Source organism: Prionailurus bengalensis, chromosome A1 (assembly GCF_016509475.1).
Source record: "Prionailurus bengalensis isolate Pbe53 chromosome A1, Fcat_Pben_1.1_paternal_pri, whole genome shotgun sequence".
NCBI classification, from domain to species: Eukaryota; Metazoa; Chordata; class Mammalia; order Carnivora; family Felidae; genus Prionailurus; species Prionailurus bengalensis.
The window spans coordinates 140,411,126-140,439,057 of NC_057343.1; the positions used below are offsets into that span (position 1 = coordinate 140,411,126).

Sequence of the window (27,932 nt, forward strand, 5' to 3'; positions counted from 1 at the left end):
GGCTGTTTCTACATTGTGTGAGGATTCTTTTTTCCTGAGGAGAGTAAATTCCTTTAAAAGAAAAAAAAAATTATTCCAATACAGTTCATACCTACTCCCAACAGATTCTGCAAAGCTGGCGGGGGTGGGGGGAGCCTAAGAAGAGGAATGGGGGAACTGTGAAGAAGAAAACAAACAAAAACACAGTTAAACAGTGAAAACAGGCTCGGTGGGCAGAAGACATGTCGAATTGTGTGCACCCTTTCCTGTGGAGATCTTTGTTCGGGACTGCAAGAGAGGCTCCTGCTGTGGGGTGCAGCTCTAGGAGGTTTTAGGCATGAACAAGAAGCAGAATTTTAAGTTTTGCTGCTGAACAAAAGTAGCAAAAGAAGAGAAGTAGCTGAGACTTTTAGCCCCTGTGAGATGTCACCTTGGGTGACAGAAACTTGGGATTTTCTGTCAACCTGCTCATGACTGCCCCACCTTTTAAATCTCTCATATTCCACAGTACTTTAATGTTTCTGCTTAAGTAGGGGCACCTGGGTGGCTCAGTCAGTTAAGCATCTGACTTCAGCTCAGGTCATGATTTTGTGGTTCAGGAGTTCGAGTCCTCCATGGGGCTCTGTGCTGACAACTTGGAGCCCGGAGCCTGCTTCGGATTCTGTGTCTCCCTCTCTCTCTGCCTCTCGCCTGCTCGTGCTCTGTCTCTCTCTCTCTCTCTCAAATATAAATAAACATTAAAAAAAAATCTCTGCTTAATTAAACTTTCTGCTCCTGATCCATGTCAACCTCCATTCTTATTCTCACTTAGCTGAAATAGCCTTTCTTCAAACCATTTCCTTCCCTTGTTCAGAATGTACTGCATCCAAACTCCATGCCCTACCTCTTTCTCACTGGACCCTCTGCATATTTCACTCAGAACACTGACTCTATTATCTGGAAAGGTTCTGTTTGTGTCTGTTTTCTTATTGAACTCTGTACCTTGGATGCCCACCCCTTTGCCTAGCGTAGAGACCCTTGTGTTGAGTATTTCTTGATCTTGGACAGGAGAGATAATCAATAATATTATCTGTCAAAGTTAAGTGGCCAATTATCACTTGCAAGGTACTAGTTAAAACACTATCTCTAAAGTTAAAAAAAAAAAAAAAGAGTATGTAAGAGAGAGAAAACTGCCTGAGGTTTGAAGATATAACTTTGAAAGCAGCTGAGAACAGTGAAAGGGAAATAAATAAGTAAATAAAGATGATTTTTCGTTGAGATTATGAAATATTTTTTGCAATGGAGTGTCAGAAGCTTAGGCAATCACAACATGTGCTAATACAAAGCAGTACATATTATGTTGGTGCAAAAGCTAGCACCGTGGAGTTGTTTAGAGCATCCACTTGGGAGCCAAATTTCAAACTTCATATTCTAACTCCACCACTTCCAAGCTGCATGAACTTAGGCCAGGGGCTTAATCTTTCTGTTTCTGTAGCTTCATCCCTCATGAAACGCAGATTCTACACACCTTTCTCATAGGACTGTTATGAGAATTAAAGGAGTTAATATCAATAAAGCACTTAGAAAAGTGTCTGGTACATAGAGTTATTTAAGTACTTATTCTTCTTCTTATTTTTGTTGTTGTTATAATTCTCTGACTTAATGCATGACCCATGACAATAAAAAGAGGGAAAAGTGAAGCTTGGAGGTCTAACACAGTTACATAGATAAATGCTAAGGGTAATATGGATTGAGATGGCAATTTGTACCGGGGCACCTGGGTGGCTCAGTCGGTTAAGTGTCTGACTCTCAATCTCAGTTTCAGGTCTTGATCTCAGGGTCTTGAGTTCAAGATCGCAATATGGGCTATCCATTACTTTAAAAGAGGCTCTTAAAATTATACTTTAGTTTTTAATTTTTTTTTTTTTTTAAGTAGGCTTCATGCCCAGCATGGAGCCCAACGCGGGGTTGAGCTCATGATCTTGAGATCAAGACCTGAGCAAAGATCAGGAGTTGGACACTTAACCGACTGAGCCACCCAGGTGCCCCAAAATTATACTTTAATAAACTCCTCGCTCTGAGAGTATACCCACAAGAAAAGAAGGCACATAGATTCCCTTGACCCCATCTCCCACTTTCGCCTTCTCTCTTGTGTCCATGCCAAATTTTGTGATTTATCATTAAGTACAAATAACAAGTTAAGTGCAATAAAAGATTCTTTTGAAAGACATTTTGGAACCCATATAGAAGTTGTTTTAAGTACATAAAACCAGACAATTAGCTTTTTGTTTGCTTTTGAACCCGTATATTCATTGGAATTCTCAATTAAGCAGAATTTGGGAACAAAACTTTCCAAATCTTGATCTAAAGGCTTTTGTGAAAACAGCTTCATAATCTTCCCTTGATTTTATATTAGTATTTGTATTATCTGTAACTTTTAATTCTGAAATATCTGACCTTTTAGGCTTCTAGGGACATTGAAAGTGTGAGTTTCTCAGCTATCAGTACTTACAGATTTTCCTCCCTCCCTCCTTTCCTTCCTTCCTTTCATCCATCCTTCTTTCCTTCCATCCTTCTTACCTTCCTTCCTTCACTCCTTCTCCTCCTCCTGCTTTTTCTTCTTCCTCTTCCACTTCTTCCTCTTTTTCTTTTCTCCTTCTCCTTCTCCTTCCTTTTGATAAGACTTAGAATATTTCAATCTTGTTTGGTTCACTACAGTCTTCTTCACTGTGAAAACGGTTTCCTTCCACTATAATTAATTCAATAAATATTTAATAACCATCTATTCTGTGAAGGGATATAAGGTTCATAAAGGCAATCTCCATGTCCGTCATGTTTGTCACTGTGATTCAGATGCCAACTATGGCATGTTGCATATAATGGGCCACCCAAAAATATTTGGTAAAGAGATGTGAATAAAGGTCATATACTGAAGCCGTGGAGTGTAGAAGAGCAAGCATAAGCTTTAGATGTGGGCTCCAATCCCATTTTTCCTAATTATTATCTGTGGTCTACAGTAAGTTGCTTAACTTTTTTTTTTTTTTTTTTGTAAATGGAGATAATACCTATTTTACAAGGATTATGGAAACTTAGCAAGATGATAGTTTATTAAAGCTCCTACGGAGTGTATAGTATGTTCCAGGGACTGTGTTTTAAATATAGGACTTTAAAAATTCAGTGGATTATAATTCCTGTTTCTAAGAAATTTCCACATAATAAGACAAGTCACAGAATATTATGGAAATATGAGTGTTCAAAGTAGGGAGGAATGACATGTGCTTGAAGGTATCAGGAAAGGAGGTGGCATATGAAATGGTCCTTAAACGATAGGATTTCAACAATTAAAATGGGTAGGTACATCCAGATTAAATAAAGAGAACATAAGCAGAGACGTATAAAGCAACCGAGTGTGACCGAAAAAAGGCCAGTTACTCTTGACTGAAACGTAGGGTTGATACAGGTAAGTGGGGAGAGATACAAGAAATGTTGGGTGGGACCATATTTGTGGTGTCAGGTTCTTTAATCCAGTAGACAATGAGCAACTCCAGGGGGGCAGTCCTATGGAATAACAGGATCGAAAGGTGCCTAAGAGTGGAGTTACACTATTTCATCTAAGAGATAATAAAGGCCTGCAGCGAGAGGAGGGAGAGAGAATGCAGAAGGCACAGTTGAGGCATATTTCAGAACTGACAGTGGTGTGTGACCAGCGCTCCACACAGAAGCACTGTGCAGGGGCAGGGAGGGACCCCAGTGACTGGAGCTATTTACACAGATGGGTAAATCGCAGGAAGGTGCTGTTTTTAGATTCCCAATATGGGTCAGCTTGAGGTTTGGGCTGCATCTCGCTGCCACCTTCTCTTTTTTCAGCCTCATCTCCACTTCCTTCCATCTCTCTATCCACTAAGTAATTGGGCTTTCTATCCTCAACCTGACTCTGCGTTTATTGTCAACCTCCAATTCTGCTTCTCACTGGTGTTTCCTATAGTACTCTCACAGCCGGGATGGCAACAGGTCAGGTCCTGGCCCGTAAGACACTCCACCCGCCAGATCCCCTATCGCCTTGGCCTGAGCACCTACCATGCTTGCGCCCCCAGGGCTCTTGGGCCAATAGGCAGGCCCTAGTTCTGGGACTCGACTAGCTATTGGCTGGCCGAGCCATGGTGAGAGATGGTGCGGTGCCTGTTGTCCGCAGCAGTGAGAGCTGTGGGAGGTTGTTAAGGCGACCGTTCGTGACGTAGCGCCGTGAGGCCCAGCAGCCCCCAGATGATTGGCTAGACGATCGGACGATCCTCTCTCATTGGTCGCAGGCTCAGCCGGCTCCGAGTGTGCGTAAGCCGAAGGTTCCTTCCGCTTCGCGTCTCCTTTGACTGGAGACAGACGGAGCGCCGGCGCCCCGGTTCGGTGACCTCTAGGGAGATCGGGAGGTGAGGCGGGCTGTGGCCCCGAAGTGGGGCGGGGGCGGCGGGGAAGCGGGATTAGGGCTGTGTTGATGGCGGTTCTCGGGCTCCGCCTGGCCCTGGAAAGGGGCAACCGGCAGCCCCTGCGGACCTGGCGGGAGCTGCAGTGGCGCCTTTGCGGGTGCGGGGGGCCTGGTCCCTGGGAGGTGTAAGGAGACGCCCTTGAGGCGCGGCTGAGCGGCGGCCGCACCGATGCCAGGGGGGGTCTGGGGCCCGGCTGGGCCTGAGGGGCGGGCGGCGGGCTGGCTTCTTCGTGGCTGCCGTCACCATCGGTGGTCTGGCGGGGCGTAGCCGCGTTTGCCAGCCTAGTCCGAAGTAGTCGGTGTGGGCTACGCAGTCACTATCATCCGGGCGGAAAGGGTGCCAGGTCGGGTGACCCCGGAAGCCCCTCGATCCAAGAAATGCTGGGAGTGTGTGGCATGTGTCCCGCCGGCAGCTCGCGGAGAGGACTCGAGAAGTACTATCTGGTGCAGGCGTTCACGCCCAGGCGCTGCTGTTCGTCAGCACCTTTCTTTAAAGTGCTGGGAAAGGTTTCTGTAAATGCTGCTGACTAACACAGAGCCATGGAAGAACCGTGCATCTGTAGAGATGTGTCTGGTCATTTACAGGAGCCACGAGTTGAGAGAATACGGAGCCCAATGTAGGGATTTGCCCAAGGACCTAAAGGATTCCTCGTCCTTCTTTTTAAAGTTTATTTTGAAGGAGAGAGAGTGCGAGTGGGGTAGGGGCAGAGGGAGAGAGAGAGCGGGGAGAGAGAATCCCAGTCTCTGCCTGTCAGCGCAGAGCCCGATGTGGGTCTGGAATTAACGAACCGTGAGATCATGACCTGAGTGGAAACCAAGGGTTGGAAGCTTAACCGACTCAGCCACCCAGGCGCCCCAAGGATTCTTCTTTTTCTATTCACCTTTCCCCCCTCTTCTCCCTCCTCATTTTTCTTTTTCGTAAGGGGCTTGAGTCTCCTTGGTGCTCATGTAATTGAGTCCAGACCTTGTAGATTTTCTGGAATTATTTGGTTTGGATTAGGAACATAGGTTTCAATATAGAATAGGCAATTTCTGCGGTGAGAGACGGCTGATGTACTCCATCTTAAATGGTCATTTGAAATATTTCATGGCTTGGTTGAGGACATGCCACCTTGGACTTCGTCGTGAAAAGTTATAGGAAACATTTTTTTCTGGGCCGTACTAAATAATCATGCATAATTTCAGCATCTCAATATGGAGGATGTATTTTTTTGCGTGTGAGTATATTTTACTTTTCATGCAATGAAAGTCGTTTTCTGATTTAGAGGTAATCTAGCAAAAGCCTGTAGTGTACTTTGGGATCGACTGTTTTTTGAGGTCCCGATTTGTTGTGTTTTTCTAGGATTTGTGATGAACTTGGCAGTAAGTACAAATGGAATTTAGTAACATGAAGGTTAAGAAACTGTGCAAAGATTAATCATTAATATATGAAAACTTGGGTGTGGCGTGAGCATTTCATGATGAAGTGTGTATGTGTGTGCACATCCTCTTTTTGTTCTTGTATGATCTCCTTTTTAAACCGTGGATGGATAACTACATGTGTATCAGTATCTATTTAGGTTTGACCCATATAAAATTGCAGATATTTGAAATTTGACTTTTTTTTAAACCTACACAAGTAGCAGTTTCAGATGGCTCCACATAATACTTGTGTTTGTTAAACAACTTTGGAGCTCTAGCTTAGTAACTGAATAGAGATGTGACTCATAAAAGCATGTAAGAGAGTTGAATGTAGAATCCTGGTTTCCTGATTTCCAGTACTATATATATATATATAGTATATATATACTACATATATACATATACATATATATGTATGTATATGTATATACGTATATATATGTATATGTATATATGTGTATGTATGTATGTGTATGTATATATGTATATATTTATTTATTTATTTACTAGAATACTAGTTTGAGCCGCAGAATGCTAAATCCTTTTGGAACTAAAAATGACTCAGTATAAGACATGGTTCTTGCCTTCAAAGAGTCAGAATGTACACAGCAGTTACTTTGAGAGCCGTGTAAGATGGTGTATAATCAGATGCTGGAATGTGTGGCACAGGAGGAGTGTAGGGTGGGAGGAAAGAATTAAAGTCAGAGGCCAAAGCATCCTTTTCTGCAGTTGGCCGTGGTAGGTGGTTTCTTTGGTGCATTGGATTGGAGTTTGATGATTCCATTGAATTTAAATGATCTCTTCTTTTGAAGAATCTGTGAAATGTTTGGGGAATACTTCATTGTGCATAGGCAAGGTATACATTGCCTATTTAACTGTTTTTTTTTTTTTAAGTAAAACTTATTTTTGTTGCTGCATGGCCTATATAGTGTCCATTGAATTCTCATGGGCTGTCCTGTAGCCTGCTTATGACACTTGCAACTGCTGATGAAGGTGGCATTTAACTACTTTGCATAATCACCAGGAAATGGGGAGGATGCCCGTGAGAAATGAGATGGTGTATAATTATATGGTTACTTTTGACACACCTTGTACATTTGATTACTGAGTTTGTATTTCCAAATAGGTGAGATTCTCTGTTTGGGGCTGGTTCACAGGATCATGTGTAATTTTTTCCCTGAATGTTGCAAAGATGACTTTACCTAGGAAAGAAATGTCCCAGTATTGAAAATGCTACCATGAAATCTTTTTAAGGGACAACATGATGTACCTAATATATAATTGTGGGTTAATGATGCTAAACCAATTTGTGATCGAATTGGGGTGGTTTTCTGCTAGCAGCTCAGATTTTAATTCAACAGAATTAACTTTTTAATAGTGAAGGATACATTGACTTAATATGGAATAATCTAACTTGAGAGTGTTTTTTGGTGGGGAGAGAGTGTTGGAAATTATTTTGACGTAGTGTTGAAATGTATTTTTAGTTGATTCATTTTCTGGAACATTGATGCTTGTTGATCCTTTAGACCAGCTTGCAGAGGTTTTGTTTTTTGCTAGAAGGATGTTATGTGATAGAAAACTCTCCTGAAAATCTAGGCTCTTAGAAGGCTTTTGGTGTAATGAAGTAGGATGCAAATCTATGATTATTACTCTCCAGTGCTTTAAGTCCAAGTCTCTGCTCATTTAATAGAAACTCTTTTTGTTATTGTTCATTTTCAAAAGCAGTGTATAGACTATAGCCTCTCTTCCCTACTCCATTCCGCTTTCATATGTTCCCAGAATTCTCTGCTTCAGCCCTTAACTGGGGTGGCGGGGTGGAAGGGGGAGGGCTAGCAGGTGGGCAGTTATATCTGTACCTTGTTGACTTATATTCATTTTTAGGTCTATTTCAAGATGTGTCAATAAAATGCATGCTACTCTAGTTTATGAGTTTATTTTCAATTAAGCAGGTATTTGTTGAGCAACCGCTGTATGTGGATGCAAGGTGCTGGAGGATAAAATGCGGAACAAGACTCAGGGAGGAAGTTTGAAAAAGCATGAATAAACGCAGGCAGATGCATGCCGCATTTGTAGATCTTAGTGACTGCAAACCTTTTAAAATTCAGACCCCCAGGAAGACATGGGAAGCCACTACACACACTCCTATATGTATAGTTTCAGGAACCCTAAACTTTTAAGAGATAATACCTAACCCATGCTACATGTTTACCTACAGCTGTTTTTTCTATTTTATTAAAAAATGTTTGTTCTGATTCGCAAAACTGATTTCATGATTTAATTGATCCAATGAAAGGTGGTTGCCTGCAGTCAGAAAGCCAGCTGCCCAGCTGGTGGCTGGAGCAGCTGAAATGGAGAGAATATAGAGTGACACAGTGTGAGATGACATTCAGTAATTACTTTGGTTCCTGAAAACTACTCTTATTTTCTGTCCCTTAGTCCTTAAGGTAGCGTATTTAACTTTCTTCTTCTTCATTTGTTGCCATTTAATTTACTGTCTTCAATAAATGAGTCATTTTCTTAGCTGTTACTGTAAACATGACATTCCTTTGAATTCTTGCTAGTGTGTCAACCAGTAGCCTTACTTTAAAAATCTTAATTTGAAATAGATTTTTATGGGTAATGAAATACGCTTTATTGTAAGCATTAATTTTAGTCTAAGACGTTTTACAAGTTCCTGTATTGGAGACCAGTGACTATCAGATTTTTTAAAAATCACAGTATCGGAATGAACAGAGTTGGCCACCAAGCATGGGGAAGTTTAGTCATGGTATTCGTTAGATCAGAATTACCTGTATGTTCTATTGGGAATTTTTGAATGTTACAGACATCTACTTTGGCCAGCCATCCTCTTCTTCTTTTACTGTTCTAGCATTTTATTAGCTGTAAAAATGGAAAAAGACTTTTTCTGGTGACAGCAACAGTAGGAAGTTTTATTAAACATCATTTTGCCACTAACAGTATGCCATGTTTTGAATGGAATGGAAGACTGTAATGGTTCTCTGCCTTCGAGGACAGGCAACAAGTAGATTGGTATTTGCCTTTTGTGTAATTGGAATACGGAGAATGAAGAGGGTGCTAATGCGCATTTTATGTCAGGGAAATTAGAAAACGAATGTGAACAGTTGTTTTTTACTTTTTTTTTTCTGTCTCATTGCTCTCCTCCTTAGCTCAGATAATATTGTGGCCTGAGATATTTATTTGGTTTCCTCATAAAAGCTTGAATTCTACAAATTGTAAGAAATAGCTGTTTTTAAGTTGGTTGCTAATAGAAGAATATTTAAGTGTTATGAGTAAAAAAGTAATATCAAAGTCCTCATTTTAATTTTATAATTATTTTCCAGCATTAATAAGGAACACTATCAAATAGTATTATTCATATGTATAAGACAGTGTGCCTACAAAAGCAGAGTTTACAATGCAGAATCTTCTTTTCCTAAAAATACAGTGAAATGTGTACTAAGTGTTCACACTTGATATTCCTTCCAGGATCCAAGGATTCTGTAGCTACAATGTTGTCAAGACTTTTCCGAATGCATGGCCTTTTTGTGGCCTCCCATCCCTGGGAAGTCATAGTGGGGACGGTGACACTGACCATCTGTATGATGTCCATGAACATGTTTACTGGTAACGATAAGATCTGTGGTTGGAATTATGAGTGTCCCAAGTTTGAAGAGGTTTGTGAAATTAATTTGATACTGACTAAATTACACTTTCAGTTTCTAAAGAGCATTTCCTCTTAAGAGATCATATAATCAAAAAAGTTCCAAGTAAAATTTTTATCTTAGTGTTCATGAACTTATCTCAAATTTCCATTTACTTACAGTGTTTGGAAACACACTGGAAATAACCTTTCTTCATGCCTTTTCTGCATAAGATGAGTGTAATTGACTTTACTTGAGAAAATAATAGCTTAAAGTGATTAACGGAGAAAAATGATGGGCTTTAAACAGTGGATTGTTGAAAACTGTATTTAATTTTTGATATACATATTTAATATTTTTTATTTGACTTGTATTGTGCCTGTATTTATATTATTGTGACAAATATATAAACTAATGATGCATACAAAATAAAAATTCTTACATATCGTTGCTTGTTTTAAAAAGTAAAACTGTTGGGATTATTTTTTTCTTGTGTCTTCCAACAGGATGTTTTAAGCAGTGACATCATAATTCTGACGATAACACGATGCATAGCGATCCTGTATATTTACTTCCAGTTCCAGAATTTACGTCAACTTGGATCAAAATATATTTTGGGTAATCATGTTATACATTCAACTTCTTTGTGCTATCAAATTTTTGTTTTGCTATAGAAATACATATTTTTGTTCAAATCCTGTATATGGAAACCTGTATATTGCTTAAAGTGCTGCCGCATAAATTCAGTGGTTTCCTTATTGGGAATAAATATTCTGATAGTTGAGATCTTAATAATCTGGAGAATATAATATTTCTTTCAGAATATTGTATGGGATTATGTTATTTTTATAATAAAGGATGATTTTTTTCTCAGTTTGAGTTTTGTCATTGTAGGTATTGCTGGCCTCTTCACGATTTTCTCAAGTTTCGTATTCAGTACGGTTGTCATTCATTTCTTGGATAAAGAATTGACAGGCTTGAAGTAAGTATTTAAAGCATAAATATACTTTTTTTCCCAAGAAACAATGTTAACAATTTTTCTTCTCCAAGTTATAAAGTATTATATACATTTTCAAAAATTTATAGAAAATATGGGGAAAATTTTCATGTAGTCATTTAGCTAATGATAACACCTTTTGGTATTTATCCTTTCCTACCTGTTTTTACACTTAAACAAAAATTCTGAGATCACACTGTATATATTGCTTTGTAACTTCTTTATGCCTAATGATAGTTTATCAACATCTTTGCTTGCCCTTAGTGCTAAACTAAATTATTTCTGAGGAGTTTCTCGTATCCCCCTATGTGAATATATTGTAGGTCATTTACTAAACCCTCTAGGATTCGATTCTTAGTTTATTTAATTTCCTCTATTAATAACACTATGGTGAATGTCTTTGTGGATAAATTTGTGTTCATATTTATTTTCAGAATATATTCCTAGGTGTGAGACAGTGGCTGTGTAAATTTTTAGGGCTTTTGAGTGCTGTTATTGCCAACTTTCTCTCCAGAAAGCTTGTTAAGTTTATCCTCCTACAAGTAGTGACCAAGTAAAAGAAATTACATGCATTTCACTTCTTTTCCCCATGTGAATTCAAGGAAACATTTTTTACCTAGGATGTTATTTTGCTATAAAATTATCAAAAGGTGTTTCTATGAAAATATATTGACATTTTTAACTTTACAAATAGTTTTTAATTTTGTTTGTTTATTTATTTTGAGAGAGATGGGGGGCGGGGAGACAGAGAGGAGAGAGAATCCCAAGCAGGCTATGTGCTGTCAGCACAGAGCCTGATGTGAGGTTTGATCCCACAAACTGAGAGATCATGACCTGAGCAGAAAGCAAGACTTGGATGCTTAACCAAATGAGCCACCCAGGCACCTCAACGTTACAAATAGTTTTAACAAATATTTTTGAGCAGTGAGTATGTTTAGCTTTGAGGATGTCACAGGGGAGTGAGTGTAAGGTATACCTTATGGACTACAAAAAGGTACCTATACTAAAGAATCATACAGTGTATGGGGCAGGGGTTTTGTCTTAGAAAGCATTTTTTTTTTTGTCTTAGAAAGCATTTTTAAGCTACAGTTTTTCATCTGGTGAATGTTCCTGATCATCTTGATTTTTTTGCAGTGAAGCTTTGCCCTTTTTCCTACTTTTGATTGACCTTTCCAGAGCAAGTGCACTAGCAAAGTTTGCCCTCAGTTCCAACTCACAGGTAAGTATTATTTTTAAGACACAGATGTCAATATTGTTCTTTTTTTCAGTTTGTTTACATTATTAGGGCAGATTAATAGCTTCTTCACAGTTGAAGATTCACGAATTGCCCACAGTTTTAATTGTCAGGTCTTAAGACTGGTCTTTTGGGTACCTAATAACTCAGTTATAATTGCATAGCTTCTGGAATTTGGGATCTCCATTTTCCTGTTTGAAGATTTCAGAAATTAAGGTAGTAAGACTTTTGGATAAGTAAGATGTTCCCCAGTGAAACCTATCAGAGAATAGGACAGGATGTAATAGAAGAGAGTCTGAGGGTAGATTGAGTTCTAAAATTTTGGCATTACCACTTGTATTTTTTTCCATCTAAAGTTTTATCTTGGTGTTCATTAGTCACTGTAAAGAACCTAATATTTTCAGTAATCTTGCATCAGAGTATTTGATTATAAAGTAGCTTGCCATTCTGCCTTGATTATGTATTTGATAACTGTCTCGAATACTTGAACATGTTGACAAGAGTATGATTTAGGTTTCATAGTATTAAGGTCTTAAAAAATTTGCAATTAAGAACTGTCAATTGTAGCCAATATAAAATGTTGTAGTGTTTCATTATGTGGTATTTAGATGGCAGGATTGACGCACCACCTCAAAGGAATCCTCCCAAGAAGTATCTCACTCGGTGGAAAGGGAAAGCAGGGCCCCGGATATGACTTTTTTTAATCCTTTGCACCTGCAATGCCTGTTAGTGGTATTATATTGTTTTACTCTTTGTATAGCACATTCGCTTTTAACAGAGGCCTTAGGATGCTCTCTGACTTTTTCCAAAGTTATTTTGAACCTTACCCTCATTGATATGTATGGTCTGTGTTTTAGGATGAAGTGCGGGAAAATATCGCTCGTGGAATGGCAATTTTAGGTCCCACGTTCACCCTTGATGCCCTTGTAGAATGTCTTGTGATTGGAGTTGGAACCATGTCAGGTTTGTAAGAGATTTTTAATGTTTTTTAAACTAAGTTTGTAGATGAAGGGAAAAAAGAACATCTGAGATTACATTGGTTATTCTTTTTTCTTAAAAAAATTTTTTTTGTTGTTTATTTTGAGAGAGAGACAGAGAGAGAAAGTGTGTGCATGCAAGTGGCGGAGGGTTAGAGAGAGAAGGGAGAGAGAATCCCAAGCAGGCTCTGAGTTGTCAGTGCAGAGCTCGACTTGGTGCTTGATCCCATGAACCATGAGATCATGACCTGAGCTGAATCCAAGAGTCGGAACTTAACTGACTGAGCCAGCCAGGTATCCCTGCATTGGTTATTCTTAAATTCTGACTTTTAAAAGTGTAACATTATTCTTAAGAGGTTTTAACTGAATGAATGTGTGGATTTATCTGACCTTAATGTCTGACTGCTTTTGTGAAAACTTAGTAGCAGGTTAGTGATACTTAGTTTTCAAGACTGCTACCTTCTGTTTCTGTACTCCACCCTTTTGCTGATTTTGTGGTGTTTATTTTTTTGCTTAGTTTTTAACCAAGATTGTATTCTACGCTTCATCTTAGCCAAAAGGCCGAGAAGCAATAACCAGGATTGTATTCTAAGGCTCATCTGGGGCACCTTCCAGTGCACCTGCCCAGACTAAGTTAGTGATTTGGTTCCTTGTGGGTTTTGTTTTTGTTGGTTTTTTGTTTTTTGTTTTTTTTGGTTCTTTGTGTTTTTATTGTCCTGTAGGAGACAGTGCAAGCGTCAGAAGTGGGCCAGATGTAAGTTAGGTCCACCTAATAGGCTGGTTGGCAAGATTTAATCAGATGGTATGCAGTACATCTTACCGAGTACCTAGCATTGATCTCAACACGTTTCTTAATCCTTAATTAGATAGTAGAGAATTAGATGTTAAATATCAAACACAGGACGGAAGTTGTGGCCTGGCCTGGCCTGGAAATTTGCCAGAGTGAATATATCATGCTGTTGTTGTGAAGATTTCCTAATCATTAAAACTAGACTTTATGGCTTCCTCAGGGAGCTACCCTTAGTAATGACAGTTGCAGCTTGTTTCCTGGTGCCTGAGTGCCCTGGATAAGGGGCTTCATTCTTCACAGGTAAATTATTTAGCTTTTATGAACGCAGTTGGTTGTCGTTACTTTTTTAGTCGAGGGCTCATCACTTGGTAGTATGTTAAATACATGTTTCTTCTTTCTGAGGGTAAATTTATTATTTATTGTTTTTTAATCTGTCATTCAACATTTAGCAAGGAAGGTATTTTTAAAAAATGTTTTTTATTTGTTTAAAAAAATGTTTTTAATGTTTATTTTTATTTTTGAGAGAGAGAGAGTGCGAGTGGGGGAGAGGCAGAGAGAGAGAGGGAGACACAGAACACGAAGCAGGCTTCAGGTTCTTGGCTGTCAGCACAGAGCCCAATGCGGGGCCTGAACCCACAAGCCACGAGATCAACATCCGACTCTGGCTCAGGTCATGATCTCGCACCTTGTGGGTTTAGGCCCTGCGTTGGGCTCTGAGCTGACAGCTCAGAGCCGGGAGCCTTCTTTGGATTCTGTGTCTCCATCTCTCTGCTTCTCCTCTGCTCACACTCTGTCTCTCTCTAAAATAAATAAACAATAAAAACATTTTTTTAAAATAAAACAAAAAAGTACTTAAAAATACAGTATGTGTTTTTGTTCTATTATTTAGTCATATGATCTGTTTAGAATTCAAAAATAAAATAGACTGTTGAGTTTTTTGTTATTCTAGTTAGCAGTTTTATAGGAAGAGGGAATGATTTTTTATTTACATTTCAAAAAATTTTTATATTTAATATGAGTGACATCAGAAATATGTGTTATATTCAAGTTTATTTGTAAAGTTGAGGGAATAGGATTTGGTAATCAAAGGTATTTTTCAGCTCTCTAATTCTGCTAACCTTCTGTTTGGGACATATACCACGTGATACCTTAAACATTTTGTAATGGAACATTTGTTAATTTTGGATCTTGAGTTGCCTTTTTGCATTATTTAATTTTTCAAACAGATCCATGAAATTCATCAAAATTATAAGAACAGCATTAGCCACGATAGAGGTTGTACTGAAATTAGAGTTCATTTAGTGCACATAAAGTATTTATTATGATACTGAATCCGGAATGGCATAACTGGCAGTATGTTTTACTTTAATCAAAAGTAAATCAAAGGTAAATCCACAGGTGAATTGCTTTTCTGGCGAAGAGTGGAATTGGATCCAGACTGTGGGAGGTTGACTCATCAGAGTAGCCTGGCCTTGTTAATCCCTATTTCAAAACTGATTGCTACCATTTGATAAAAGGGGATTATCATATGTAAATTAAATACAATGACTGTGCCTGGCATTGTGGTGTTGGAGACCTGGGAGGAGACAGGTTCTTTTCCCCGAGAGGGAGTTATTCCTGTTCTAATGCTTGGTATCACATTGGAGTTCCTCATTTCTTTTTCCAGTAGATAGGAAAGAGTTTAATATACTAATGTTTTCTTGTATTTGTCTACCTAGAGGAAAGGTCCCTGTGATGTATGTAGCATCAAAAATATAGGTACTTTACTAATTATACATTTAATTTTTCTCTAACCAGGGGTGCGTCAACTTGAGATTATGTGCTGCTTTGGCTGCATGTCAGTTCTTGCCAACTACTTTGTGTTCATGACTTTCTTCCCAGCTTGCGTTTCCTTGGTTTTAGAGGTAAGAGCTGTTCTTACGGCATTAGTAGAAGAGTAACGTTTCTCATCAAATCTGTTCACTTAAATAAAATCTGTACCTTCTAATGTAACACTGGTTTACTTTGTAGCTTTCTCGGGAAAGCCGTGAGGGTCGTCCGATTTGGCAGCTGAGCCATTTTGCTCGAGTTTTAGAAGAAGAAGAAAATAAGCCAAATCCTGTTACTCAGAGAGTTAAGATGATTATGGTAATTTCATAGTTTTCTTTTCCCTTCTGTATTTTCAGTTCCAGTGTTCCATATGTTCTGTTCATATGTTCTGCTTTTTGATTTTTTTCTCCTTCCTGTTATCTTTCTACATTTTTTGTCTCTTTCATTGATGTTCCTCTTTCTTTTTTTTCCTTGTCTCTCATTTCTTTGAGGCTCCTAGTGTCTCTCCCCTAAACAGATGTTTCAAATTCCTTTGCTTTATTTCTCTTTGCAAACCTGTTTTTTTGCAACGTTTTCAGTAGTTTAGTAGGCCACTACTTTAGTCCCAGAGCAAGTGCAGGGCTTTCTTTTCATGCTGAGGGGAGACCATGAAAGATGGTGCCTGGCTATCCAGTTGCTAAGGATGAGAAGTTTAGGTGGCATTGATATGCAGAGGATATATAATTTATAACATTTTATTTCAGTCTCTAGGCTTGGTTCTTGTTCATGCGCACAGTCGCTGGATAGCTGATCCTTCGCCTCAAAACAGTACGGCAGAAAATTCTAAGGTTTCTTTAGGATTGGATGAAAGTGTGTCCAAGAGAATTGAACCAAGTGTTTCCCTCTGGCAGTTTTATCTCTCTAAGTAAGTTACCTGAGACCTGCTTTGTTGTGTATTAATCATAGTAGTCTGGTTACTAAAAGTTTAGGTTGTACCATTTTAATTTCTGAGTAATAAGTTTTTAATTTCCTTTCTTTTATTTAGAATGATCAGCATGGATATTGAACAAGTTATTACCCTTAGTTTAGCTCTCCTTCTGGCTGTCAAGTACATCTTCTTTGAACAAGCTGAGACAGAATCTACACTCTCATTAAAAAACCCTATCACATCTCCTGTAGTGACCCCCAAAAAAGTCCCAGATGATTGTTGTAGACGTGAACCTATACTGGTCAAAAATAGCCAGAAATTCCATGCAGTGGAGGAAGAGACCAGGATAAACAGAGAAAGAAAAGGTGATTTCTTGTTCTCTTTATTTTCCATTTTTCCAATACTGATTTGTTCAGAAGCTGCGTTCGTTTTAAAATGTATGTTCACTGTTGTGAGATTTCGTTTGGTTTCTTGAACAGTTGAGGTCATAAAACCCTTAGTGGCAGAAACTGACACCTCCAGCAGAGCTACATTTGTGGTTGGTAACTCTTCCTTACTTGATACTTCACTGGAACTAGAGGCACAGGAACCTGACATTGAACTTCCCATCGAGCCTCGGCCTAATGAAGAATGTCTACAGATACTTGGGAATGCAGAGGTGAGGAAAATAAAGTTAATTCAAGCTTTGTATCTTTTTGCTTTTTTTAAGAAAGGAAGGAAGGAAGTTCTCGCTACTGAGTACTTAATAAGTTCTGGGCACCGTGTTATGTGGTTTGCAGGTAGTGGTCTTTTTTATTCCCCACAACTTTGTGAGATAGTTGGAATTACCTCCATTTTTCAGATGAGAAAGAGAAAGCTGAGGCTCCAGGAGGCGTATTTCCCAAAGTAATACATTATTTAGGAAATGGAAAAGCAGAGATCAAGAGTCCAAGATTTACTGACTCAAGAGACAGTGCTCTTTACCCTTTACTACCGTTTGCCAGAGAGATGAGCCACTACTCTATTCTCATGTGTGTTGGGGCCTAGAAAAGGTTTCATTCAAAAACGAGCTTCAAAGACAGAAGAAAAGTTTTTTGTTTTGTTTTCTTTTTGGTTTGCTTTTTAATAAGCTTCATGCTCACCAGACGCTTGTTTTCCTTTCTGATATCTGAGGGGGTATTCTGCCTACACGGCCGTAGGAGTTAATTCATGCTTTAGTGTGACTTTGTGTTCCATCCATATCTGCTTAATCATTCCTAATTTATGTGCACATGAGTGAGAGTAGCATCATGTTTGTTTTTCTTTCACTTTCCCTCATTGCTATTAACATGTGTGCCAATTTTTGAACTGTTTTGCTGTATACAGAGTTACCAAAACTTAGGGGGTGGCCATCAGAATCTGAATTGTGGTTTTGTTTTGTTTTGTTTTTCTATGAACTTCCCTTGCAAAATTTGGTGTTTTGGTTTTACATTTGTTTAGGGCCACATTTTTATAGAGAATTTGCTTTCATTTTGATATTCTTATTTCCATTCAAATCATCTTTAGAACTCCAAACTTCTTTGGGTTCTCCTCTGCTGAGCATTGTTTGTATTAAATGGTGTATTTGTTATGAAGAATACGAAGTGCGCTTCAAATTTTTTGTCATCCCCCTCCCACAACTCCTTCCCATTTTTTTTTTTCATTTCTTTAGAAAGGTGCAAAATTCCTTAGTGATGCTGAGATCATCCAATTAGTTAATGCTAAGCATATCCCAGCCTACAAGTTGGAAACTCTGATGGAAACCCATGAACGAGGTGTATCTATTCGCCGACAGTTACTGTCCAGAAAACTTCCAGAGCCTTCTTCTCTCCAGTATCTACCTTACAGGAACTATAATTACTCCTTGGTATGTTTTCTTGATTTGAGAAAGTTTGCTTTTGTAGCTTTTTAGTCTTGTAGCTTTAGTCTTCAGCTTTTTAGTCTTTTCTTTTTTTGTTTTTTAATTTTTTTTTAATGTTTATTTCTGAGAGAGGGAGAGAGAGCACAAGCAGGGGAGGGGCAGAGAGAGAGGGAGACAGAATTGGAAACGGGCTCCAGGCTCTGGGCTGTCAGCACAGAGCCCGACGCAGGGCTCGAACTCACAAACCGTGAGATCATGACCTGAGCCAAAGTCGGACGCTTAACCAACTGAGCCACCCAGGCGCCCCTAGTCTTTTTCTTGGCTAGTCTTTTGTATGTACATAATTTTATAAAACATTTGTTTAATCACTTCACTGTAATTTTGTATTCTGCTTATGATTATAGATCCTAGAAATTCAAAATATTTTTCCTGTTGTTTATAGTCATTGTCAATGACTTTTGTACTTTTAAATACTTACAAGGAGTAGATAAAAATGTTGAAAAATAAAGGGTTATGTTTGAAAACAGTTTTGGATGAGAAGGGCTGTGTATTTGTGATAGCAATTTTCACTCAGTACCTGACTTCCCCTTTTAGGTGATGGGAACTTGTTGTGAGAATGTTATTGGATATATGCCCATCCCTGTTGGGGTGGCAGGACCTCTGTGCTTGGATGGAAAAGAATACCAGGTGCCGATGGCGACAACAGAAGGTTGTCTTGTGGCCAGCACTAACAGAGGCTGCAGAGCAATAGGTGTAAGTAGGCATTTCTGTATTTGCCTGTTTTAAGATATGCACTAGGCCAGGCAATGAGAAGAGATCTGGGGCCAAGCAGAAGTGTTTTCAGGATTAACGTGCTTCCGTAACTTCCTCTGCATAGCTTGGTGGAGGTGCCAGCAGCCGAATCCTTGCAGATGGGATGACCCGTGGCCCAGTGGTGCGTCTCCCCCGTGCTTGTGACTCCGCAGAGGTGAAGGCCTGGCTGGAGACACCTGAAGGGTTCACAGTGATAAAGGAGGCTTTTGACAGTACCAGCAGGTGTGTGTGGGGTTTGTCTATGCATTTATGTTTATTTCAGAGCTGGTGTCGTCATCTGTGATCGCTAAACATAACTGTCGACATACTGCCTGCTTCGGGTAATGTACCAAAATCTGAACTTTAAGTCCATTTATTCAAAATGAGTAATATTTATCCTTGGGGCAGAATGTTGGTCCAAATGAATACCTCCAGAGGAGTAAATAGGGAAAAATAGTATGATCTAGTAAGTTTGTGTGTTGGTTTTATAAGACTCAGGTTTTGTTTTTTGGGTTTTGGTTTATTTAGTTTTTTGTTTTTTATTTTGTTTTTTTGATGTGTATTCATTTTTGAGAGAGAGAGAGACAGAGGGTGAGTCATTTTTGACAGAGAGAGAGAGAGAGACAGACAGACAGAGGGTGAGCAGGGGAGGGGCAGAAAGAGAGGGACACACAGAGTCCAAAGCAGGCTTCAGACTCTGACCTGTCAGCACAGGGCCTGATGAGGGGCTCAAATTCACTAGCCATGAGATCATGACCTGAGCTGAAGTTGGATGCTTGCTTACCAGATTGAGCCACCCAGGTACCCCTATTTTGGTTTTTTTTGTTTCAGTTTTTAAAAAAAATTTTTTTTTTTTAACATTTATTTATTTTTGAGACAGAGAGAGACAGAGCATGAACGGGGGAGGGGCAGAGAGAGAGGGAGACACAGAATCGGAAGCAGGCTCCAGGCTCTGGGCCATCAGCCCAGAGCCTGACACGGGGCTCGAACTCACGGACCGCAAGATCGTGACCTGAGCTGAAGTCGGATGCTCAACCGACTGAGCCACCCAGGCACCCCTGTTTCAGTTTTTATTTAAATGTTAGTAAGTTAACATATAGTTGTAATATTGGTTTCAGAAGTAGAATTCATTGATTCATCACTTATAATACCCAAGGCTCATCACAAGTGCCCTCCTTAATGCCCACCCCCACCCACTTCTCTCCATCAGCCCTCAGTTTGTTCTCTATCATGAAGAATCTCTAGGGATTCCTGGGTGGCTCAGTCAGTTAAGTGTCAACTCTGGATTTTGGCTCAGGTCATGATCTCATGGCTTGTGAGATTGAGCCCGAGTCAGGCTCTGTGCCAAATAGCTGGAGTCTGCTTGGGACTCTCTCTCCCTCTCTCTCTGCCTCTCCCCGACTCGTGTGCACATGCACTGTCTCTCTCTTTCTCAAAACAAATAATAAACATTAAAAAAGAAAAAGAATGAAACAGTTGAATTAGAAATCTCCATGAGTATTCTCTTATGTGTAAAATCAGCTAAAGTAGATTTTTAAGATAACTTGCATCTTCTTAACAAAATAAAAAACATTCACTTTTGTTTATAGATTTGCACGTTTACAGAAACTTCATATGAGTATGGCTGGTCGCAACCTTTATATCCGTTTCCAGTCCAGGTCAGGTGATGCCATGGGGATGAACATGATTTCAAAGGTGAGCCTAATAGACTATAATAGAGTTTGTAAGACTGAATTCCCCAGGGGAGGGGAACTGGGTGTCAGGGAGGTAAGAGTGGGGAGTAGACTCACTGTATATGTTCTCCTGTATTTTTGAATTTGGTGCTGTGTGCATATACTAATTCAAAGGGTTCATTGATGGAAAGATTTTTATTGAAAGCTAAATCTTGATTCATGTAACTTATCAGGCATTTATTGGCTCTGATATATTTTTGTATTTGATATGTTTAATTTAGGTGGAGTATTATGCATGTTCTGGGCCTACTCAGAAGGGGTGGGAGGATTCTTGGGGTTACTGCTCCTTGGCTTTGTCCTATAAACTTTGAAAGCTCACCTCTTTTAGAGACCTCAAGACTTGTATTTAAGAGGCCAAGTTCTTGTATGTAGTCCATTTATCTCCTTATAAGAATATTGTGTATGATTCTTAATCATTAGAGTATTTTATTCTACTGATGTTTTCTTATTTACAGATACTATTTTTTATTTACAAATATTCACAAATGTAAAATGTTAAAGTCAATTAGGTTAGCAAGATTTATTTTGTAGTTTAACCAGAGAGAGAAGAGGGGGGAATAATGACTAAAAACTTAAGTTTTAAAAGTTGCCAATAAATAGTATAGTGGTTCCTCAAAAAATTAAAAATAGAATTATGATCCAGCAATTCCACTTCTGGGTATTTACCCAAAAGAGTTGAAAACTAGGTTTCAGAGACTTATTTGTGCCCCTCTGTTCATAGCAGCAGCATTCACAGTAGCAGAGAGGTAGGAACAACCCAAGTGTTCATGGACAGATGAATGGATAAATAAAATGTTGTGTGTACATATAATGAGATATTATTAAACCCTAACAAAATAGGAAATTTTGACATGCTAAATGAACCTTGAGGTTCACTTGCTAAGTTAAATAATCTGGCTAATAATAAAGACAAATACTATGCGAATTCACACTTGCGAAGTACCTAGATTAGTTAAATTCATAGAGACAGAAAGTGGAAGGGTAGTTGCCAGGGGCTGAGGAGGAAGGGAAATAGGGAGTTGTTTAATGGGTTTGGAGTTTCAATTTTGCAAGACAAAAGAGTTCTGGAGATTGGCTGTACCGACAGTGTGAATGGACTTAACCCTGATGAACTGTACACTTGAAAATAGTTAAGATGGTAACTTCTATGTTATATGTATTTTACCACAGTTGAAACAGTTTTTTTAATTGCCAGTTAGTATGTTGGGCTACTGAGATATGGGTTGTTAACTGAATTAATTTCACTTAATTGGAAGTCTCGTTTACAGTTTTGTAAGGTAAATCCCAATGACTTCCCATTAACGACAGGATTTACTTTTATGTCTGACTTCTCTTTGCAGACTTGCTAACTTGGGTTTTTAGGTAACAATTTAATAACTAGAAGAGAGAATTTATTACTTGTTGATCATGGGTTGAGTTACTTACTACCAGTGACGTGATGATGAGTATTATATTCTCACTGAATGTTTTTTAATTCATTTTTTAATTTTACTATTCTCATTATTTCCCATCTACATCCTGTTCACCCATGACTATGAAGAACTTTGTTTTCATTCTTAGAAGGAAACATAGGAGTCTTATTTCTTTTCTTTTAATGTTTATTTATTTTTGAGAGAGAGAGACACACACACATAGTGTAAGCAGGGGAAGAGCCGAGAGAGAGGGAGACACAGAATCTGAAGCAGGCCCCAGGCTCTGAGCTGTCAGTACAGAGCCTGACGCAGGGCTCAAACTTACAAGAGGTAGATCATGACCTGAGCCAAAGTCGGACACTTAATCCACTGAGCCACCCAGGCACCCCCATAGGAGTCTATTTCTGACTGAGAAGTTAGTCACTGTGATGGTTAATGAAACTATTATTTTATGCTCACTTCCTTTGAAGTATATTATATTTAGAAATATTGTAGTTATTGTGTTTATAAGTATTAGTATTACTAGATACAAATAAAGCCTCTGATCTATCAATAGCTTTGTACATTTTAATTTTGTTGTGTTGTTGACAGGGCACAGAGAAGGCACTTTCGAAACTTCATGAGTATTTCCCTGAAATGCAGATTCTAGCAGTCAGCGGTAACTATTGTACTGACAAGAAACCTGCAGCTATAAATTGGATAGAGGGAAGAGGGAAGTCTGTGGTTTGTGAAGCTGTCATTCCAGCCAAGGTTGTCAGAGAAGTGAGTGATTGGATGATCATTTTATTTTGTAAATTGGTTTAAAAATTGGGAAAGGAATATTAACATTCTGAGTGAAGTTTAACATATGGATGGACGTGTTATGTTAAAGATGACTGTGGGATCACATCTTGCCCACCTGTGTATGGTATTCACAGGAACAAGCTTTACTGATACTCTTCACTGAGGACAAGGCCTCAGTGGGGCCATATCTAAACTCTCTTGGTTTCCGGAGGACAGAAAGATAGAGCTGGGTAACATGCCCTGAGTCTTCTGGGAGAACATGTAAAATGTGCACAACTCTGTTTGCTAGGTATTAAAGACGACTACGGAAGCTTTGATTGAGGTCAACATTAATAAGAATCTGGTGGGCTCTGCCATGGCCGGGAGCATTGGAGGTTACAACGCCCATGCGGCGAACATCGTAACCGCCATCTACATTGCCTGTGGACAGGTGAGGGCTCCAGCCTCTCCTTCTCTTGTCTTGGGTTGTTCTAAGTTGAGAGAAGTTTTATACTTCTCCTTTTTATTTTTTCAGGATGCAGCACAGAATGTTGGTAGTTCAAACTGTATTACTTTGATGGAAGCAAGCGGCCCCACGAATGAAGATCTGTATATCAGCTGCACCATGCCGTCTATAGAAATAGGAACTGTGGGCGGTGGGACCAACCTGCTCCCTCAGCAAGCTTGTTTGCAGGTATGACGCCTCAGCCCCAAAGCCTGGTGACCTCAGGCCAGTTCTGACTTGCTGGGATTCTCTGTTTCTGCCTGACATCCCATGTCACTCAGCTGTATTTTAGCTGGTCTTGTCATTCTTTTGCTTCTCACCAGCCTAACCCATTGTGTCGAAGCAAGCATGTTGAGACGTGTGCTTAGTAAATGAGAAGGTAGATTAAGAGAGGAAATGAATGTTCATCTATTCTGATTAAGTGCCCTGCAGACCAGGCTGTGGATGTTATGTTAACTATGGTGCATGTTATTGTGAGTACTGGCTGTCAAATCTTGGAGATTGTATACTTCTGGAATCCGTTCTATTCTTATGCCATTGTAGTTGCCCTTATTTTAGCTGATAGAGAAGGAAGTTGTTGCCATGAGTTTAAGGGCGAGTCCCGCTGTGTCTCTCCCTGGCTGCAGATGCTAGGTGTTCAAGGAGCATGCAAAGACAACCCTGGGGAAAATGCCCGGCAGCTTGCCAGGATCGTGTGCGGTACAGTAATGGCCGGGGAATTGTCACTGATGGCAGCGTTGGCAGCCGGACATCTTGTCAAAAGTCACATGATTCACAACAGGTAAGACTTACATATTTACTTAACATGTTTTCCTGTACTTAAAAATGCAGTACAAAAAACCTACTACTCACAGACAATAGTCCTAACTTAAAATTCTGCATTCGTGATATTTTATATATTCCTGCTTTGTCTTTTTCTGCCATAGGTCAAAGATAAATTTACAAGACCTCCAAGGAACTGGCACTAAGAACGCTGCTTGAATAGTCTGACAGATCTGAACTGAAACACGGGCATTGGGTTCTAAAGGACTAACATAAAATCTGTGAATTAAAAAGCTCAGTGCGGTGTTATGTTGACGATGAATAGACATGATCTGTGAGGTGACTGCTTGGTGTTTGGCTCTTTCAGGGATCCTTCTTTCCATGCAGATTTCTCGGATCTAAAAATAGTGTAGTGCTTTATGTGCTGTGCTCTCTGGAAGGAAAGATCTCAACATGGATATCATGCTCTGAACATCACAGGTTGTAACCTACAGCTCAGTTCTGAAAGAGAATACGAGATGGAAACAAGTGTTTTCTTTTGATGAAATCCATGGAGTTCGTGGTGATCAGTGTGAGATTGACCCTTCTCTCCATCCTCCCCTCCCTCCTGGTTGAAAATGGAGTTTTAAATTATACTGTAGCTGACAAACTGATTTCATAATTAATTTATTGAGTCTGGGTTATAGAACTTAAATAAGAGCTAAGTTTATTTTTTGTAAACTAATAATTCATTTGGTGCTGGTCTCTTTTGATTTCTTTTTGGGTAGCCATTGTGATTCTTCAGAAGGGGGCTTACTTTCTTCAAGGGAAGAATTACTCTTATTCCCAAACTACTGAATAATGTGCTAAGCAGTGCTAATAGTTCTCTGTCAAGAAAACAAATCACTGCATTCATCTCTGTAGGCTATTTGTTCAGAGAGCCCTCTTGTCTAAATATAAATGTCTGTCTAGATTGCTAGAACATTTCTTGTAGTGTAAGACTTTAAGAAACAAGAGTTTTGCACTCTTTAAATATACGAGAGCTCTTAATATTGCTTAGACAAAGGGGACTCTCTTTATCAAGAACGTACAAGTCTGACCTCTCAGAGCTCAGAGGTTGGAAAACACAGGCTTGAAAAAAATGCCGTTTCTCTAAGCCAACTTTAATTTCTTAAAAGACTTAAATTTATTTAGCTGAAAAATCTAGGTGGTTTTTTTGTAAAGAACTGTATCAAATCTGTATATGTTGTAATAAAACTTCTTATGCTAGGAGTTTATTGAAAGTGTTCAAGAAATAAATAAAAATCAACTTGTGTACTGATAAGACACTAAGCTTGGGCCAGAAAACAGAGTTGTTTAATGTTGTCCAGGAAACCCTGGCTTGCCTTTCAAGCCCAGTGAAAGGGAAAGTCAGCTTTCAGAGCCAGTGAAGGTGCCACATGAATGGCCCTGGAGGAGCGTACTTTGTTCCTGTGGCCAGGAGGTTGGTGACCAAAACATTCACACAAGGCTCTTTGGATAGACCCATAAAGGCTCTTTGCTTCCTCAGGGGGTCAGCAGAGTTGTTGAATCTTAACGTTTTTTTAATGTACAAGTTTTGTATAAATAATAAAGAACTCCTTATTTTATATTACATCTAATGTTTCAAGTGTTGGTCTTGGAGAGAGAAGATGGACTCTGAAGAATATTCCAGTAATGCCGTGGCAGCATGGAGAGCCTCTGAGTGATTGTGTCTGCATTACTGTTTTGGAAGATTGACCTTTGCTGTTGTATGTAAAGTTTAAATTGCTTCCGTTGTGACTTGCAGCCAGTGACTTATTTATCCGAACTTTTCATGGAAGTGGCAGTGAAAAGTGTGAGTCTTCATTCTGGTGACTGTAACCAATATTGTCTTGCTAAATGAATGTTTTGTACAATTACTAAATTGTATACATTTTGTTATACTTTTTTCCCAGTTCCAGTAAATTATGAAAAGGAGGTTAATATTGATTAGTGTAAGCAGTAACCTTTTTTTGTTTGGACTGACCGTTGGCCTGAGGCCTGAAAGCTTGAAAGTCAGGCCAGAGTGGTAACCTAAATACACCCACTGGGTGTCCCATGACCATTTATTATTCTTCGTCATATGCTCCAATTCCTACAGCATTAATGGCAGGCCAGTGTTGTATGTGCATTACATTACTTTCTTTATACTTAAGAGAGTTTGATTAGTTCAGATTGATCTCCCAGCTGGACCATTTTTGGATATTGGGAATGTGAGGGTTAGTTGAGAGGAATGGGGCATAAAGATTAGGCAGCCAAAACCAAATGGCCACTGTACATTTCAGCTGTATCAGCTGACTGGGGGAGTAGAGTTTAGCAAAGCTGAAGTTGGACTCTTTCAAGGCTGATTGCCATTTACTTGGAATTGTTGATTGCCCTTCTGCTATAGTTGGAGGTGAAAGGGGAGTATGAATCACTTAAGAACCAAGGCCCAGATGCTAGAAAATCAGTTTGAATTTTTTTCCTGAAAATGACATGTGATCACTTGTAGGGTCAACCCCCTCCAGAGTGAAGCAGGCTGGACAGGTGACCGTGGAGAGTTTTCAATGCCCTTATCTACTGGATGATGGATGAGCAGTGAGCTGCATGTGGCAGGACAGGATTTTTTCCTCCTTTTAGGAGAGGATAGAGAATTAAATTCAAAGGAACATCATAAGAGGACACAGAACAGCAGAACACATCAAATATAAATCCACTGTGTGCAGAAGGTTGAAATAAGGGTGGCAAAGTCATTATAGAATTGTTTTGAAGACTAATATTTTTCAAAAACTATCTGTTACGGATAAGACTTGAATTTATTGATAATGAACTTTGCCCAGTCAGCAAAAATAATGAATGGATAACCTCTACACTGGAAGTCGAGAGAGCATGGCAAATGATTTAGTTTACAATTACATTTGAACAGATTACCTTTTCATTGTGATGTACATGGAACACACCACCCTCTTGTTTTCCTTTCCTTCCTGAGCAAGTTTGATGGGAGGCATGGGTACCAGATTGTCACAGAACACGTGAACGGTTCTCAAGCAGCTGCTCCCTAAGGCCAATAGAAGAGCCCTGGGCTAACGGCTGGATTTAGGAGGTAGAGCATGAGAGTGTTCTCATCCAGTGCTTCTCCAATTTGAGTGTGCAGCACACTCACCTGGAGGACTTGTCCGTACAGAGTGCCAGGCCCCACCCCCGGAGTTTCTGATCCCCTTGGTCTGGGGTGGGGCCAGAACATGACAGTTACCTTGCAGCTGCTGCTGCTCTACCAGTCTTGGATTTCAGTATGAGGTACCTGGTATTCCTGTGAACGTGAGAGTGTTAGAATATTGTTTATTCAGAAGCACACGGTTGGAAAACACCTATGGAGAGACCAAGTGCCAGTCAGTAAGACTTAATTAGAATTAATCCTAGAGATTAATTAGTTAACAGAACAACCAACTAGAATGGGTTATTTGACTTTGGTGTCTCCCCTCCCACCTACCCTGTGACAACTCATCCCCCAACATTAAAGTCATCACATCTGTAGTTTTAGCAGCCTATTCCCCTCACTGTCCTCATTATTCCCCTTGGTCCCTACTCTCTCTCCCAAAGGTCCCACATAAGAGTAGGGGGGACAAAAAAAAGGCAAACCTACTTTTAAAGAGGTTTGTATCTACCACTATCCACTCACTGGCCTCACTCACCTACCTTGTAGCCCCAAAGTTTGAAGCCTCGCCTCACCCTCCTTGTAACCCCCCAAGTTTGACTCTTGTAGTTTAACTTCTGGGGATCTCAGGCCTGGAGCAGGATTACTCTTGACTGTTGAGTCAAGAAACTGACTCAACAGACCATTCCATTTGGTTAATTCTGAAGCCAGATGGCAGGGAGCATTTAAAGGAAGAAGGACCCTGTGCCAGCTGCTAACACAG

The 27,932-nt window shown here is 39.5% G+C and overlaps 1 protein-coding gene across 4 annotated transcripts; it reads left to right on the forward strand.

Annotated features, from left to right (window-relative positions):
- The first annotated feature begins 4,270 nt into the window (after window positions 1-4,270).
- HMGCR (3-hydroxy-3-methylglutaryl-CoA reductase) lies at window positions 4,271-25,986 on the forward strand. 4 transcript variants are annotated; one of them, XM_043592137.1, is made up of 20 exons: window positions 4,271-4,382; window positions 9,326-9,513; window positions 9,987-10,098; window positions 10,375-10,462; window positions 11,612-11,696; window positions 12,569-12,674; window positions 15,276-15,382; window positions 15,489-15,605; window positions 16,031-16,191; window positions 16,312-16,559; window positions 16,674-16,852; window positions 17,864-18,058; window positions 18,647-18,805; window positions 18,930-19,087; window positions 20,434-20,539; window positions 22,581-22,751; window positions 23,062-23,202; window positions 23,287-23,445; window positions 23,883-24,037; window positions 24,183-25,986. In XM_043592137.1, the coding sequence occupies exons 2-20, from the start codon at window positions 9,349-9,351 to the stop codon at window positions 24,235-24,237; spliced, it is 2,667 nt and encodes an 888-aa protein (XP_043448072.1). In that variant the 5' UTR covers window positions 4,271-4,382; window positions 9,326-9,348; the 3' UTR covers window positions 24,238-25,986. The 4 variants fall into 4 exon arrangements, with proteins under 4 accessions (XP_043448072.1, XP_043448058.1, XP_043448080.1 ...); XM_043592145.1 differs by lacking the exon at window positions 4,271-4,382 and adding an exon at window positions 4,390-4,536; XM_043592123.1 differs by having other exon boundaries at window positions 23,062-23,445.
- The last annotated feature ends 1,946 nt before the right edge of the window (window positions 25,987-27,932 follow it).